This window comes from Danio rerio, chromosome 13 (genome assembly GCF_052040795.2).
Source record: "Danio rerio strain M-AB ecotype USA chromosome 13, GRCz13ab, whole genome shotgun sequence".
NCBI classification, from domain to species: Eukaryota; Metazoa; Chordata; class Actinopteri; order Cypriniformes; family Danionidae; genus Danio; species Danio rerio.
The window spans coordinates 50,897,277-50,913,772 of record NC_141033.1 but is presented as its reverse complement, the minus strand read 5'-3'; the positions used below and the strand labels follow the sequence as shown (position 1 = coordinate 50,913,772).

The 16,496-nt window shown below is 37.8% G+C and overlaps 1 protein-coding gene across 8 annotated transcripts in view; it reads left to right on the top strand.

The window, feature by feature from the left end:
- Positions 1–16,496, top strand: part of golga4 (golgin A4) — a 98,916-nt gene that overhangs the window by 12,554 nt on the left and 69,866 nt on the right. For all 8 annotated transcript variants that reach the window (XR_015506400.1, XR_015506402.1, XR_015506401.1 and 5 more), the window contains 6 exons: positions 7,688–7,753; positions 9,125–9,439; positions 11,021–11,068; positions 11,194–11,250; positions 14,879–14,977; positions 15,049–15,190. Coding sequence is in view for 4 of the 8 variants with exons in the window: in XM_087279781.1 (XP_087135907.1) it covers positions 7,688–7,753; positions 9,125–9,439; positions 11,021–11,068; positions 11,194–11,250; positions 14,879–14,977; positions 15,049–15,190 (727 nt within the window). In the remaining 4 variants the exon portion in view is untranslated. The remainder of the gene's footprint in view (positions 1–7,687; positions 7,754–9,124; positions 9,440–11,020; positions 11,069–11,193; positions 11,251–14,878; positions 14,978–15,048; positions 15,191–16,496) is intronic.

The window sequence follows — 16,496 nt, the reverse complement described above, 5'->3', positions numbered from 1 at the left end:
GCTGAAGTGGGAAGTTTAACAGATTATATATCTCTGTATTTAAAGGTCCTGTGAAGTGCTTTGAAATGTGCAATTATTCCTTGTTTGACGCAATCTCAACTAAAAAGTGAGGGCGGGGCATAGTGTAGCTCCTCCTCTTTTTAAAAAAAGAGCCATTTGTTACCATGTCAGACACTAGAGAGCATTTGACTGGTCAGAAGAATTGAAAAAAAACTCAAGCATGAGGTAACATCAAAAACATTTGTTGGTCAATTTAGGCAAACTTCAAGGTTTTAATGTTTATATCAGATTTATATCTTCTAAACGTGGATTTTGTCACTGTTTTGGAGCACACTAGATTCTAGATATCTTTAAAACAAACCCACTGATGATACTAACACTTAAAAAAACTTTCATGGGACCTTTAAATACCATTTAATTCACAATTCATTCACTTCTTAGGGCATTTATTGTTGCATTAGAGCAAACATCTGAAGTAATCAGAGAAACATACGAAATGTGCAGAGCTGTGGAGCGTGAGGACTGGAATTGAGAAATGCTGTATTAAACCAACCCTCTTTCCTGTCCCGTCCTGTCCCGTCTGCGATGCCTTTGGAGGTTATGGGCTGGAGGAGGCCGAGTAACACCTGCTTGCAGCTTTTCTTGCATAACCCAAAGGCATCTGGCTCTTAACCCCTGCATCTAATATCTGGCGTTCCTCCTCGTCAGGCCTAAGTGGTGGGATTGGCAGTTGCTTTTCTCAGTTTTTTTTTTTTTTTTTTGTACCTCGGAATGATTTTCCTCTAGTTTGGCATCTTCAGGAATGAATGTTCTCCTTTAGTGTTAGATATTGCTCTGTTCCCTCTCCCTCTAACAGATCTGTAGATTCCTCTGTAGATTCCCTTGGGGTTTATAATGTAGTGTTGAATGTTCCCTTGCTGTTCCCTGAGAGTTCTTATCATTTACTTTTATGTTTCTGAAGTTGGATTATTGGAGGATCCTTTTGCTTGACTGCATTGAACGCGGGAGTGAAGTGTCACTTTAGTTTTTTTGCTAATTTAAATTGTTAAAAAAAAGCAACTACATTTTCTGCGTTGCAAAATACAGGTAATTTAGAAAGTATCTGTATAGTTCTGGAGTACAATGTAGTTTTTACAGATTATTTTAGAGTGCACTTTTGATAGATGCTGGTTTATTTTGTGCAATGTGCAATTACATTTTAAAAGTTCATATCAAAATCATAATATTAATAATAAGATGGAGAGGCTTTGTGGATATTCCAGGCTATTATACAGCTATTAATGTAAATTTGTTCTGGGTTATCAACACTGTTCATTACTTAAGTTATATATCATTATCAGGGCTCAACAATAAGGACTGATTGGGCCGATTGGGCCAGTGCTGCCTTGTCACAGAAGTTTGGCTGCGACTGACTGTCACTCTGCTTTATATTTGGTGACTATGTCTGTGGGTGTCAAAGTTAAAGTGCACATTTTCACTTATAAAATATTATATACACAACTGCTCAAAAGTTTGGGGTCAGTATGATTGTTAAATGTTTTAAAATACGCTCCTCCTGCTATCCGAGGCTGCATTTATTTCATCATAAATACAGTACAAATTGTGATTTGTGATTGTTATTCCACTATAAAATAACTGTTCAAAAGTAGTTTATTGCTTAATTTTATCATTTATTCCAGTGATTTTAAAAATGAATTTTCAGCTTCATTACGCCAGTCTTCAGAGTCGCATGGTCCTTCAGAAATCACTCTAATATTAATTGTTATTTTTGTTATTAATGGTAATAGTAATAAAAGCAATAATGTCTGGAGTAATAATTTCATTTGAAACTGCATACAATAAGAAAACAGTTATTTAAAATTGCAATAAATATTTAACAATTAAAAAAAAAACTTATTGATTTAATGAACTTGATGAACTGAATAATTTTTCTTTAAAAACACGAAAAAAATTAATAAAACTGACCCCAAACTCAATTATGTTTGGCTTTTGAAACATTTTTTAAAATATTGTACGTGGCTGAGAAATGGCTATTAACATCTTTTGTTTGGTGGGCCAGTGAAAATTTTGGCAGGGCAAGTAAAAATATGAACCACTGGGCAAGTAGAAAAAATTCTTAGCGTTGAACCCTGGTTATAGTGTGTGTATATATATATATATACTTTTAGATTTTAATAATTTTAAATAATTGTGTTATGCACTTTTGACTTTTGTATAATTTGTGAGTTTATTATTTGAAATTGATTCATTAGAAATATTTTTTTTGTTAACATTTCAATAATTTGATCATTTGTTTATCAATCTTTAATTTAATTTTTGAATTATTGAACCTATTACTTATTACTGCATTACTTATTACTGCATTATCCAAAACTCAAATCTTAACATTATTTATATGCTATTATGTAATTTGAACAAGCTTTTATTTGTTCACTTTCCATTTTGTTTAGTATGCACTTACCGGCCACTTTATTAGGTACAACTACTCGTTAACACAAATTTATAATCAGCCAATCACAGCAGCTCGGGCTCACCAAAATTGGACAATAGAAGATTGGAAAAACATTGTCTGGTCTAATGAGTCTCAATTTCTTCTGTGACATTCGGATAATAGGGTCAGATTTTGGCATCAACAACATGAAAGCATGGATCCATCCTGCCTTGTATCAACGGTTCAAGCTGGTGGCGGTGGAGTAATGGTGTGGGGGATATTTTCTTGGCTTGACTTTGGGCCTATTAATCAACGTCACAGCCTACCTAAAAATTGTTGTAGACCATGTCCATCTCTTAATGACTACTTCCAGCAGAATAATTTGCCATGTCATAAAACCTAAATCATCTCAGACTGGTTTCTTGAACATGACAATGAGTTCACTGTACTCAAATGGCCTCCACAGTCACCAGAGCTCAATCCAAAAGAGCACCTTTAAGATGTGGTGAAACGGGAGATTCGCATCATGAGTGCAGCCGACAAATCTGCAGCAACTTTGTGATGCTGTCATGTCAATATGGCCCAAAATGTCTAAGGAATAATTCCAATACCTAGTTGAATCTATGCCATGAAGGATTAAGGCAATTCTGAAGGTAAAATAGAGTCCAACCCGGTACTAGTAAGGTGTACCTAATAAAGTGGCCAGTGAGTGCGTTTCATTTTTACTATTTGTTTTGTTAGAACATATTTTACTTGGCCTAATTTATTAAGTAAATTTCAAATTTCCAAGTAAGTTTCTCATCTGATATTTACCATTAAATTATTACAGCTTTTAAAGTTGTATTTAAATTATTAGTAAAACCATAAATCACTGATTTAAAGCATTAAACAAGTAATTGAGTTAGATTCCTCCATTTTTAGGCCCATTTAAGCTGTTTTTTTTGCTCAGATCTGCAGTGTTTTCAGCTGTAGTTCTGTTTGTGAAGACTCTGCTCTGACTCAGGGATTTGCTCATGATCTGTAGATACGGATAATCTCTCCACACACACCTGACCACATTAAACTCACACACCCACCGCCATCCAATCACATCAAACACACCGGTCATGTGATCTGTGTGCTGTTTCCATCACTATCATGCTTAATGGCTTGAAAAGATGCTGTGTACTGTTTCTTGTTTTCCAGAGCATGTTTTTTTGCAGCTAATGAAAATACTTTATATCTGCAAAAAAAGTTACGTTTTATTTATTGACTGTATTATTTACTGATTATGCGTAATTTTAAACTGCATTATGTTAGAAGGTATTATATTTATAGTGTGTGTTGTATTGTGTGTATTGTATGTTGGCCAAATAAAATAAATATATGCAGCGGGGGAAATAATTATTAAATATGTCATGATTTTTTTTGGATTTATTATTTGTTAAGGAGCTGTTGACATGGAATTGAAGCAGATTTTGGTAAAAACCCAAACAATAGAAACATTAGAACAATAAAATGTGAAAATGAGTTGTAATTACAATAAAATGACACAAGGAGGATGTGCTGAACTACTCAAATATATATTTAATACTTTATATAGAAGGCTTTTTTGGTGCTGCAGTTTAAAGACGCCTCTCATATGGAGAATGAAGTAACATCCATTGCTCAGATGTGAGTTTTTCACAGACTTCAACAGAGTGTACAAATGTTGATGCTTCTGTGGGTCTCGTCTATCAAAGCTGAGCTTTATTCTGTATTTTCTATTGGATTCGAGTCAGGTGATTGGCTGGGCCATTCTACAGCTTGATTTTCTTTCTCTGAAAGCATTTGAGAGATTCCTCAGCTGTTTTGGATCATTGCCTTGCTGAAATGTCCGCCCTGGTTTCATCTTCATCCTCCTGCTAATGTAGATGTTGGACTGAATCAGCTAATATATTTGTTTATTGCACTGCGGAAGTGCAGAGGATTGCTGAAGAACTACTGAGTAATTTGAGCTACTGTCTGGGCTTTCCATGCATTTCTACTAGGGATGCTCATAATAACAGATTAATTTTTTGTTTTCTTTTAATATATGGATTTATATCAATATCCGGTGAAAATTTCAAGTCAACAGCACTTTTAGAGATGTGTTTTCTGAAAAAATTGGTGACATGTTTAATACTTATTTCCCCCACTGTAAACATATGGTGTTGTTCGAGGTTGGTCAGTAGGAAAATGCAGTTTCAGCTTGTTGACCAGAAATTTAAGGGGAACCTATTTGTAAAGGATTGTAATGTTCTTTTCTCTAGGTGGACTGTTAGTCCACTATGGAGCCCCAGTAAGAAGCGTGACAGGAAACAGATGATGATTATTTAGTTTTATCGCTTCAGAATGTGTCACTTTACATCCTCTAGTATCAGGGCCGGCCCGTGGCATAGGCAGTATAGGCAAATGCTAAGGGCGCTGTACATCCAGGGGGCGCCAGAAATGAGTGCGGTTAAGTTGGTTTTGTTTTCAATATTCCTGACACGCATTCAGTGATAGACTCAAAATAATTATTTAACAATAATTATATATAAAATAATTGTTGAATGAACATGATTTAATCGTAGCACCCTTTATGCATCTAATCCAATCAAGTAAACCTGAACTGCTTTGAACATGTTGTATGAACACAAAGCACATTTGTAGATAAAACATGGTTTCAATATGTCAGTCTAACTTCTTTGCAACTAATTGACTCAAAATGTTTGTATTGTGTTATTCTAGTTAAAATGATTCTAATTTACTCAATGTAACCGTTTACAGCGTGTACAACTGGTAATTTGCGCTCCGAAAATGGGTTTCAATAACGTTTTTAATGGATAACAGAGTGTTTTTGTGACACACAACTTAGAAATGTGTCTGTTAAAGCTGTTATAATCTGTCACATGTGGTTCAAGCGCGTCAGAAATACGAGAAAAACCTCCTCCTAGTTCACGTGTCTGCCGTCTACAGTGTGTCAGCCTGTCAGCTCAGCGGCTCTTTAACGCACGCACGCACGCACGCACGCACGCACACACGCACACACACACACACACACAGAGAGAGAGAGAGAGAGAGAGCAAACCAGAGTATTGGTGTGAAACTTAACAGGTATGAAAGTCGTGCAATTTACAAAAATGAGCAATAAAAGTCTGTTATTGATCCTCTGCTGCTGATTTGCTGTTCATTCTAATCGCGAGCCGTTTGTGTTTTATTTCGTGTGTTGTATTCACCACGGTTTGTGTTTTTCTGTCATTTCTAAATGACACTCGCCTATATTTTCACTTTGTCACAGTTATTAAATCAGTGTATCAGTGGCACAGTACAGGCTACGTGTGTGTGTCAAACAGTTTGGTGAAGTACATTTGTTTGGGCTGGTTATATATTTGAAATAAAGATAAAATGTTGACTTTAGCGATGACGAGGCTTCATTTAAACTGCAGAAGATGCCGTCTGACAACGAGGGCAAAACGCCTCACAGCAGCTGTTTTCCATTCTATTAGATCACATTTCTTTAAATGATCAGTGCAGGAGATGGTGCAGATGGACAACAGTATTAGTTCAAAGAGGATAAAAGCAGGTAAAATAGATTAAAACTATCGTTTCAAAGCTGTCCAAATGTGACTGTTTACACGCATCAGCTGCCGACCGGAAGTTCTTTGCATTCTCCTTGCGCATACACGCAAAGCATAATGGGTAATTTTGCGTTCCAAGAAAAAGGTCTATAAACTCCAATATGAACTAATAGTAATATCTGTCGGCCGTGCCGCAGCAGGATTACTATAACATGATAAACAGAATTACTAATAACGGAAGATAAATCAACTTACAGTCATGCACGCACGTTTACCACTCATCAATATGAGGAGAGAAGGAAAATGAAACCAAACTAGACCATCACTGACAGTGTTCTGAACACGCCCATCTAGAGCGAGCGCACATCAATACGTCTGTTTAACACTCAATAAGGAATTTAGTACACTATTACCAAAAAATTACCTTTATAAGGAGTTTAAGCACAGTTGTGTGGAAACTGTGTAAATGTATATTTTTCTAGCCTAATATACAACACCAACTTAGACAGTATATCACTTTAAACCAGGGTTTTTCAAAGTCTAAGACAGTGGGCCTCCCTTTTGACACAACTTATTCATTGCATATATATATATACACAGTATATATAAAGACACAGACAGATGTCAGACTGTTAACTCACTTTTATCATCACTTGCATGAAAGTGCAATTATTTACAGAGTAATAAGTATTTTAATATAACGTTTTTAAAACTAGGATGATGGTTCAATATGAATAGAACAGATCCAAGAACTGTCCATCCCAGTCAAAACAGTCAATGTTTAGCGAGTCTCATGCTGTCATTAGCCAAAATATCTTGACAAACCACACATAAAGGTCGTGGTTCATCAGCTGGTCCTGTCCACATAAATCCTAAACTCAAATACTGATCATCATATCGTCGTCTTTTGGGTTTAAGCCCTGAACTTGAAGGCTTTGAATCGGGGGGTCTCAGAAACCGATCCATTGTATTAGCAGAAATATACCTGTATTGGCGGGGTTGCCAAACAGAAGTGAATTCACAGCTTTGGCCTTCTGGGTAAAAAAGGTTTTCTTATTTTTGACGTATTATTTTTTTTAGCTTTGTTTAATTAAAAAGTTTAAATATAATAAAAAATACGTATAATAATGAAACTAAATAATTCTATTTTTATTATATAACATTTTTTCCCGCGCCTCCCCTCACATGCTCTGGCGCCCCCCAGGGGAGGCCCGCCTCACACTTTGAAAACCCCTGCTTTAAACCATTACAAATGTTAATAAAAGTCTATTTTTTTTACCTTTTCAAGGTTATGCAGTTCAAAATTGAAACTGAAAATGCTAATATACAGATATTCCAGTGCAGTAGATGACCGCTGTGGCCGTTTAACTCCTGCAGAACTCAATGCAAGTGCACACGCTCTCAGTAACCAGCTCCTCCAGCGGGTTTGACTGTAGTGCTGCTGTGTTTAACTCCTTGTGTGTTTAACGCAATAGATCTGCTGTGTGCGTTTGTTTTTAACCCCCGTGTTCCTCTCCGACTGCATGAGGTCAGGCTGGGTTTATTAATTACAAGCCCCTGCATTTCTCGTAGCAAAGACTAATATTGCTCCCAGAGTAATCGGGGTGCAGCACGAGGGCTTGGAGGAGTACTAACCGGGTCTAAGTTAACCGCCAGCCACTTTCACTCATGTGTGTTTGCTTTTGTTCTGGCGCAGAGTGTTAAAGCAGCCGGCAGCTCTCCCAGAGGCAGTGTTAATGGGGATGGAGTCGCTTCTCCTCAGGTAAGTCTCTGATTGTATATGTGCTTTAGTGTGTTTAATGGTAAAGCAAAGACTTGGCCATATATGAAGTAAAAAAGAAAAAGTGACATGCATCTAGGACTGCACAATACTGGAAAAATCTGATATCGCGATATTTTATTTTTCTGCAATTAAATAATATTGTTTTGCTTTCAACTTCCGAAGAAATAAGGCAAAATTAAGGGCCTTATATCATACACCCAGAACAATAAGACGCAAGACGTGTATGCTGCGATTTGTTGCTATTTTCAGACCAGCACAACCGTAATTTTCCTGTTTTGCGCAACGTTTCATTTCAATATTTGTCATTTAAATATATTATGAATATTACATTAGATTAGTTCTTTTGTGGTATTTCCACCTTTGTTTTTTTTTTATTTTTTTTTAAATGTTTATTTTAAAGGAGTGGTTCCCAAAGTGGGGGTCGGGACACCTTGGGGGATCGTGGGACAGAGGAGGGGTCGTTGAATGATTCACAAAAATCGAATTCATTCATCCGAATTACCATATTTAAAAATTGTATCCATAACCTACAAAAGATAAAAATAGTAGTTAATAGTTATATTAAAACAACAACATGCAAATAAAAAGCTTTTTTATTTATTTATTTATTTATTGCGACCCCTGGGGTGATTCTTATATTAAAAAGACAGCACATTGATTTTTATGGCACCAGGTTAAACTTTCTGACACCTTTAATGCACACATGTACATTAAAAATAACTCCAGGCCACAACTGAACATGAAGGATAGTCTCTGAGTGGCGTTCGTCAAATTTAATTGATGAATAGACTTGGGCCTATTGGTATGTGTGTGTATTAATTAATGCAATATCATTAATATAATAATGTTTACTGAAGCATTACTAAAAGTTGTGCTTAATAACTGTAGTTAATGCACTTTGAATTAACAAGAACTAGTATAATAACATTCATTCATTCATTTTCCTTCAGCCTAGTCCCTTTTTTATCAGGGGTTGCCACATCAGAAAAGAACCATCTTGCAGCTGGATGCTCTTCCAGCTGCAACCCAGTACTGGGAAACATCCATAAACTCTCACATTCACACAAAAACACAACGGCCGGTTTTGTTGAACCAATTAACCTATAGCGCATGTCTTTGGACTGTGGGGGAAACCGGAGCACTCGGAGGAAACCCACGCCAACACTGGGAGAACATGCAAACTCTGGGAGAAATGCCAACTGACCCAGTAGAGGCTTGAACCAGCGGCCTTCTTGCTTTGAGGCCACAGTGCTAACCACTGAGTCACCAAAAAACGCATAAGAATATTTTAGACTTAAGAATTGTTCAGATTATCATTGTCTGCAATGCTTAATAACTAATGTCCTGCAGAGAGAGGAGTCTCAGTCTCTGGCACAGAAGCTCCAGCAGAAGGTCTCCTCTGTGGAGTCGTTGCTCCGGGGTTCGGGACGCAGTGAAGGGCTCTTCCGCTCTGGCTCGCGGGACAGTCTGATCAGAAGCTCCTCCAGAGAGTCTCTCACTCAGACCGGAGAGAATGAAGCGCCGGCGTACGACCCTCCGTCAGACATCGAGAGTGAGGCGGAGGATTCGCCCGGCAGCGTGGAGAGTCTGTCCAGAGAGCAGCTGCTCCACCGCCTACACCGGGTGGAGAGAAGCCTCGGGAATTACAGAGGGAAATACTCAGAGGTAGGCATGGGCTGGTTTAAGATTCTGATGGTGTGATAAGCTTGAATAAAAATATTGCGGTATTGTGATTACTGCTTTAAAATATGAACATTTTTAAAAGTCTGGGTAAAAACAACTACTTTTTTCCTCAATGAACACAGTATAATTTATTTTAAGAAACATTTAAAATATTTTGGACGAGTAATCATGTCAGGCTAAATAATTAAAGTAAATGATTGACTTCTGCTGTCTTCATTAGTCTCAAAGACAGATTTCTTTACAACTTGAAAAGGCATCTTTAGAGATCTTTTTTTTCTGTGGATATAAAGTAAAGCCACTGCACTGTTCGGGTCTACAGCATGCTTAGATGTTGGTGTATAAGCAGTTTGTTTTTCTAATATTTCCTGAATCAATGGCTGACCAGTAGCTGCTGATGTTGAGAAACTGTTGCTCTAAAAAAAACTAAATAAAATAGTCATAAAATCACATAAAAAACAAAATAAAACGTTTATATAATGCAGTTTATATAATGCATAAAGCAGAAAATGTTCACGATTTTAAAAGCTTGACTTCCAAACCACGGTAAACCTTGAAACTGGTTATCGTCCCATGCTTCTAACAATCATTTCAAGTCAATCATATATATTATTTTTTAATAATTATTAACAGTTATTTTGTTTCCATTGCTAAAATTGTTGCTACTATAATTACAACAAATCACCAGTACGGAATTTACATCACGACAGTTTATGGTTTAAAAACAATATATTGCTTACTATAAATTACTATAGTATTTAATGTGGGAAATCATTTATTAAAAAGTTATTAGAAAATTAAGCACATAAATACTATTAAATCACTTGAGTAAAATGTAGTGTTATACATTTTTTACATGTAATAAGATTATAAATAAATCCATTATATAAATTAAACCAACTTCATGCGAGCAAAGCAGGTGAACACTGGATGAGAGGATAATCACTCGCGCTAACAGCTGAGGTGATGCGCGCGACTGTTTATAACGCGTGCGCGCTCCCGTTTCCTTTTGTGAAGCAACTGTGTCTAGAAACACAACTGATGCGATCGATTCTCTTTAGACTGAACAAAAAGGGAGGAACATGCATCCACAACCTTGCTGCTTTCAAGAGTTCCAGAGTTGACTTATTGTAAGCAGCGCCAGTTGCTTTCGGTAAACTATTCTTTGAAAAGATTGGGTAAATCCTTAATTTTGGGCTCTGAAAATTATGAAAACTAATTGTAATATATGAAACCCTGACCCATTTGCTCATGATTATTGAGCAAGCTCGTACACGACACACAAAAAGTGAAATGAATGAGGCATGTAGAGATAACGCAAACTCTAAATCAAGTCATTTTAGCATGTCAAAGTCATATTTATGTGTATAAAATATATTTTCCCAACAATAAAATTGTGGCTCATGAAAATGGCGAGTGGCTAGTAATGTTGGAAAACTTCTAGCCACATTGGCTGGTGGTCAAAAAAGTTAATGTTAAGGCCTGATCACGTTTATATTTATTGTTAAGATGGTTGCCAGGTTGATGATTATTACCCGACTGAGGATTTGTGTGTTCCTCTTTCAGCTGGTGACTGCCTACAGAACCGCACAGCGAGATAAAGAGAAAACCCAGGTAATTTCCCATTCAGTGGATGCAGCAGAATGAATGTGGCTCCGGGGATGTTTTCTAATGTTTTTCCCTTTAATGAGCTGCTCTGATATTAGTGTGTCATTCGTCTCTGTCTGTGTGTTTTCCAGGCAATCCTCAGCCAGAGTCAAGATAAAGCCCTGAGAAGAATAGGAGAGCTCAGAGAGGTTTGTCTCTTGCTGTTTTCTAACACACACATACACACATTTCTTCTTCATCACAGGCTCCAGGCAGTGTTTTTCCTCCTTTCATATCTCTATTAGTCTGCGGTTCACACTGTGTACTTACAGACAGCAGGAAGCGGCTTTCATAATGCAGATAAATGCCTGGAATGTGTCGCACGTCAGACCTGCTTTGAATTATTTAATGAGTATACATGATGTCCTCATGTCATGCAGAGGATTGTGGTCAGTTGTTGTAGTTTAGAGGTGGGCAAACTGCGGCCAGCCGGCCATATGCGGCCCACTGAACACTTTCATCCGGCCTGCGAGGGAGTTTTTAAAATGCTGCTTCTGAGTAACGGTTTGGTTTCAGAATTAGTAAATTAATGATGCAATACGATTGGACGGCATTTGATGGCAGTATTGCACACGGTACAATTAGCGCAACCAGTAGAATTAGAACACACTCTCGGATATTAAAATGCACTCGACCGTAAATGACTGAAAATAAGTCAGGCAAATTAAAGAAAAATTGACTCTGAATGTCTGTGTTTAAGGAAGAATGGACAACAAAATATGTCTTCACCAATATTAGACGGAAAGCGGTAGGTCTAATATGCCAAGAAAGCATTGCTGTTTTTAAAGACTACAACCTAAGTCGACATTTTTTAAGCAAATATTCGAATTTTGCCGTCAACCAGTCACCTTCAGAAAAGGCAAACAAGGCTACAAAACTTGCCACAAATGTAAAAGCCCAGCAGCTCATTTATAAAACAGTGCTCTTTTCAAGAGTCAAGTGTAGCGTAAGCTAGTTATGTGGTGGCACTTAAAATTACAAAGCACAGCAAGCGTTTGTCGGAAGGGGAATTTGTGGAAGACTGCTGACATACTTTTAATTTGCCAGTAACCTGGGTTAAGCGCTTCCGGCAAACTGTATGCCAATGCAAAAACCGCTGCGTTTAAGGTCAGTTTTCTTTAAAAATCAGCGAGCTCCACTGGCTAAGTGATATCTGATGTAAAGTGGGTCTCAGATTGTACAAGAAGCACTGCATTAAATTACATTTCCCCCTGCCATGTCTTTATAACAGGGGTCTCAAACTCGCGGCCCGCGGGCCATTTGCGACCCTCAGTGCAATATTTTGTGGCCCGCGCCGACCGCTGTACACTGACAGAATCAGCGGAGCGGGGAGAGAGAGCGCTCCCCGCTCCGTTGATTCTATCCGTACACAACGGTCACTGGCATTCCCCGCCCGCCGTGTAAACAAAGGGGCGGGGATGCCGGTGACGTCACCACGCACCCCGCCCCTTTGTTGGAGGGAACTCGCGCCGGCCAGAACCAAGGTAAGCTGTTTCCGCCCCTGCCTGCCACTTACCTGCCACTTAGCTACCTATCTGCAGCCTGCCACCTACCTAGCTACAGCCTGCATTTTATATATATTATAGGTAGATACAGACTGGTACAGACTGATGTGACTGGAGTGGGGTGGGGGTGTTTTATTTATACATATATACGCCTTTTTTTTAGGTGAGGGAATGGAAGTTTTGAGTGAGTTCCCCCACTTTTTTCTGTGTGAGAAGTTATTCTCCACCTTGAACTTCAATAAGTCAAAGTACAGGTCTAGACTTAATGATGATCATCTTCAAGCCATACTGAGGGTCTCAGCTGCTTCCGCTCTAAAGCCAAATGTGGTTCAGATTTGTGAGAAGATGCGCTGTCAAGTCTCTGGCAGCAAGGAGTAGGCAAAAGATGCCATGTTCAGAAGAACTGTTCATAATCTTCACTCAATGTTCTATTAATGTTCAGGACACTTCATGTTCAGAAGAAATAATTAAAACTGTTAATAATGACATTTGAGGACTTTTTTTTTTGTGAAATCCCTTATGCGGCCCAGCCTCACCCAGACCTTGCCTCCTGCGACCCCCAGGTAAATTGAGTTTGAGACCCCTGCTTTATAATATGAGCATTAGTTTTACCCCAGTATATTCAATGGAGCTTCTGCGCTAGCCTGCTGATTTTGACGGGCGCGTGAGAATAAACAGATTTTTTTTGTCTCGTTTTATGCTTGAGCAACTAAATGAATGCCAAAGTTTATTTAACTGAATGTGTTTTAATGACATTACAACATCAATGCTGTAAAAGGAACCGTATAAAATGGAAAAAAGTTCACAATAACAGGTCACCGGAAGTTTATTAGTATGGAAAACACACTAGCTCAGTATACCCTATAATATCTATTAAAAAAATCTGTTTTGTGGTATTGTAAATTATTGTTTCTGTTTTTTTTTTTTTTGATAGTCTACAAAACAAACCGTCATTATACAATAACTTGCCTAATTACCCTAACTAACCTAGTTAAGCCTTTAAATGTCACTTTAAGCTGTATAGAAGTGTCTTGAAAAATATCTCGCTAAATTTTTTTTACTGTCATGACCAAGATAAAATAAATCAGTATTTAGAGATAAGTTATTAAAATTATTATGATTAGAAATGTGTTGAGAAAATCTTCAATAATTCAAGGGGCTAATAATTCTGACTTCAACTTAATATATAAAATATGATTTATTTACTATATTAGCAAAATATTTTAATTTGCTTTTTATTTTGGCAAAACTGCCAATGCATTTCTTTATTGTTCATTCCTAAAACGTTGGATAGCCCAAAATGCAGTGATGAATATGCCTATAGAAACAGAAAGCCATAATTTGTTTTGTTGTCAGCTCTTTTATTTTGTCCTTTTCAAAAATGTACTTTAAATTATTACTTTAAAATTTCACCTTTCCATACATTTTATTTCCTGCAATATAGAATTTATTTTTAAATTTTGAATACACGCTTTTTAAAGTTGTATATTTTATTTTAATAATGTAGTTTGGTAACTTTTATTTTCCTGTTTAACACCTAATAAAAACACATTAACGGTGTAATAATAGTTTACAATATTGCTTGTCTTTATAATCAAGCACAAGAAAAAAGTGACCACAAATCACTAAAAATGATGTATAAAGTGGTTTTAATTCTTGTGTATTCAAAATCACTACCCTTTATTATGTTGGTGGCTGTTTTTGTAAAACCATAAAAATCATGCTTTTATGGTGTCATGGCTTTGCAATAAAAAATGTCCTTGTAATGGAAGTCATGGCGGCAAAAACAGCCACCAACATAACCAAAGGGTTGTGAATTTGCCCAGAGTTTATTGATTTTCAAAATCACCTTAGCGTGGATAAAAACATCCCCAACAGCATATAAGGGTTAATATATTGAAATTAGAATATATTTCTAAAACAATTTAATATACATTAATCTTCCAGCTGACTAATGTTATGTTCACTTCTCTGAGACATGAATGCACCATGTTCTCCCAGTATTCGTGTGGGTTTCCACCGGGTGCTCCGGTTTCCCCCACATGTCCAAAAATGTGGTATAGTTGAATTGGACAGGCTAAATTGTCCATAGTGTATATGTGTATGGATGTTTCCCAGTGTTGGGTTGCAGCTGGAAGGGCATCCACTGCGGAAAGCATATGCTGGATAAGTTGGCGGTTCATTCCGCTGCGGTGAACCCAGATTAATAAAGGGACTAAGCCAAAAAGAAAATTAATGAATGAATGCACCAAAGCTCACATCTCATCCTCAGGAGCTCCAGATGGACCAGCAGGCCAAAAAACACCTGCAGGAGGAGTTTGATGCTGCTCTGGAGGAGAAGGACCAGATGATCACTGTCCTCCACACGCAGGTGTGTGTTAATACAGCAGTGTGTGTTTCAGTAAGTCAAAAAGATGTGATTTTGGAGCTGTGTGTGTTCAGGTGTCTCTCCTGAAGAAGCGCTTGCAGGCGTCTGGAGGTGTGCTTTCCTCTGAGCTCCAGGTTTCTCCAGCCACAGATACGGTTGATGCCAATTCTGACGTTCAGAGCCCTTCAAAAGATGACAACTCCACACTAAACACAGGTGTGTTTATGTGCATGTTTATCAGTGCTGGCTAACTATTTTTGTTCACTGTAAGGGTGGCCTATAATGTCAATACCAATTGATTGGTTTTGTGTCGATATCACATTGATACTTTAAAGGTGCAGTATGGCAGTATGTAGGATTGCAGTATCTAGTGGTTGATATTGGTTTTGCACTGCTTTTTTCACACTGCTTTTCACACCAGAGGTGTCTTGCGTGAATAAATTGTGATATTCGCATTGAAGTAGATGCGAGAACATTTGAGTTTACTCGCTTCATTAGTGCATGAAATTTGCTTCATTTGCTTCTCAAATTCATTTCACAATAGATTCAGATTCGTATCATGGGCAGGGCTTCTGTCTGCCCGGTGACTCTAATTTCATTGCTGAATGGCTAACGTGGATTTTATTGAGAGAATAGCTGCAGGGCTCGACAATAAGGACTGCCCGATGGCCCGGGGCCAGCGTGCGAGACACTCGGGCCAGTGTACAGAATGTTACTGGCCCGATCGGGCCAGTGCTGCCTTTTTGCCTGCCAGATTGAGCCAGAGCTGCGTGCTGCGACTGTCTGTCAATTGTGTGCAAATACAATCTTACGGTGCTTTCACACATAGACGTTTGTTTCGGAATCTGTCTCGTTTCACCCGTTAGCGCGTTTTTTTGGCATATATCCAGCAGTTGCGCTCGCATTCGCGCTAAATCAATCAGTCCAAGATTGCCTGAATGAGACGCGGTCTCTGTCCTATTGAGCGGATTGATTTTAGCGAGAAAACAAAACAATGCAACGAACTAACGACCCAGGCTATATCACAGTGTATTATGATTGTGTAATAGCCATATATACGGCTATATGAAGAGAGAATGATGAGCTGGGCGAGATGTCAGCATGTGATGAAAGCATGCTGAAATATTACCGAGAGCTGTTTATCCAGCCTGATCTCGGTTTATCCGTCAGGAAAATTGACCGAAATTACTATCTGTTAATTTTTCCATATTTTAATCGTATAATATGTTGTATTAGGCCTGTTGTTTTGTTCCTTTCCGCACTGACAGCTCGAAAGAAAGATTTACATTGGTCTGATGCAGTCTCGGTTCATCTGCTATGTCTCTCTATAATTTAAGCCTAAAATACAGAATTATAGTCAACGTTTCTTTAATAGATTGATTAATTCAATAGATAGATATCTACAAAACCTGACAATTGAAATGAGGCTCTGTATGAGAAAGTCTGACCTAGATTTGTATTCGGTGACGATGTCTGTGGGTTGTTAAAATTAAAGTGCACATTTTCACTTATAAAATATTCT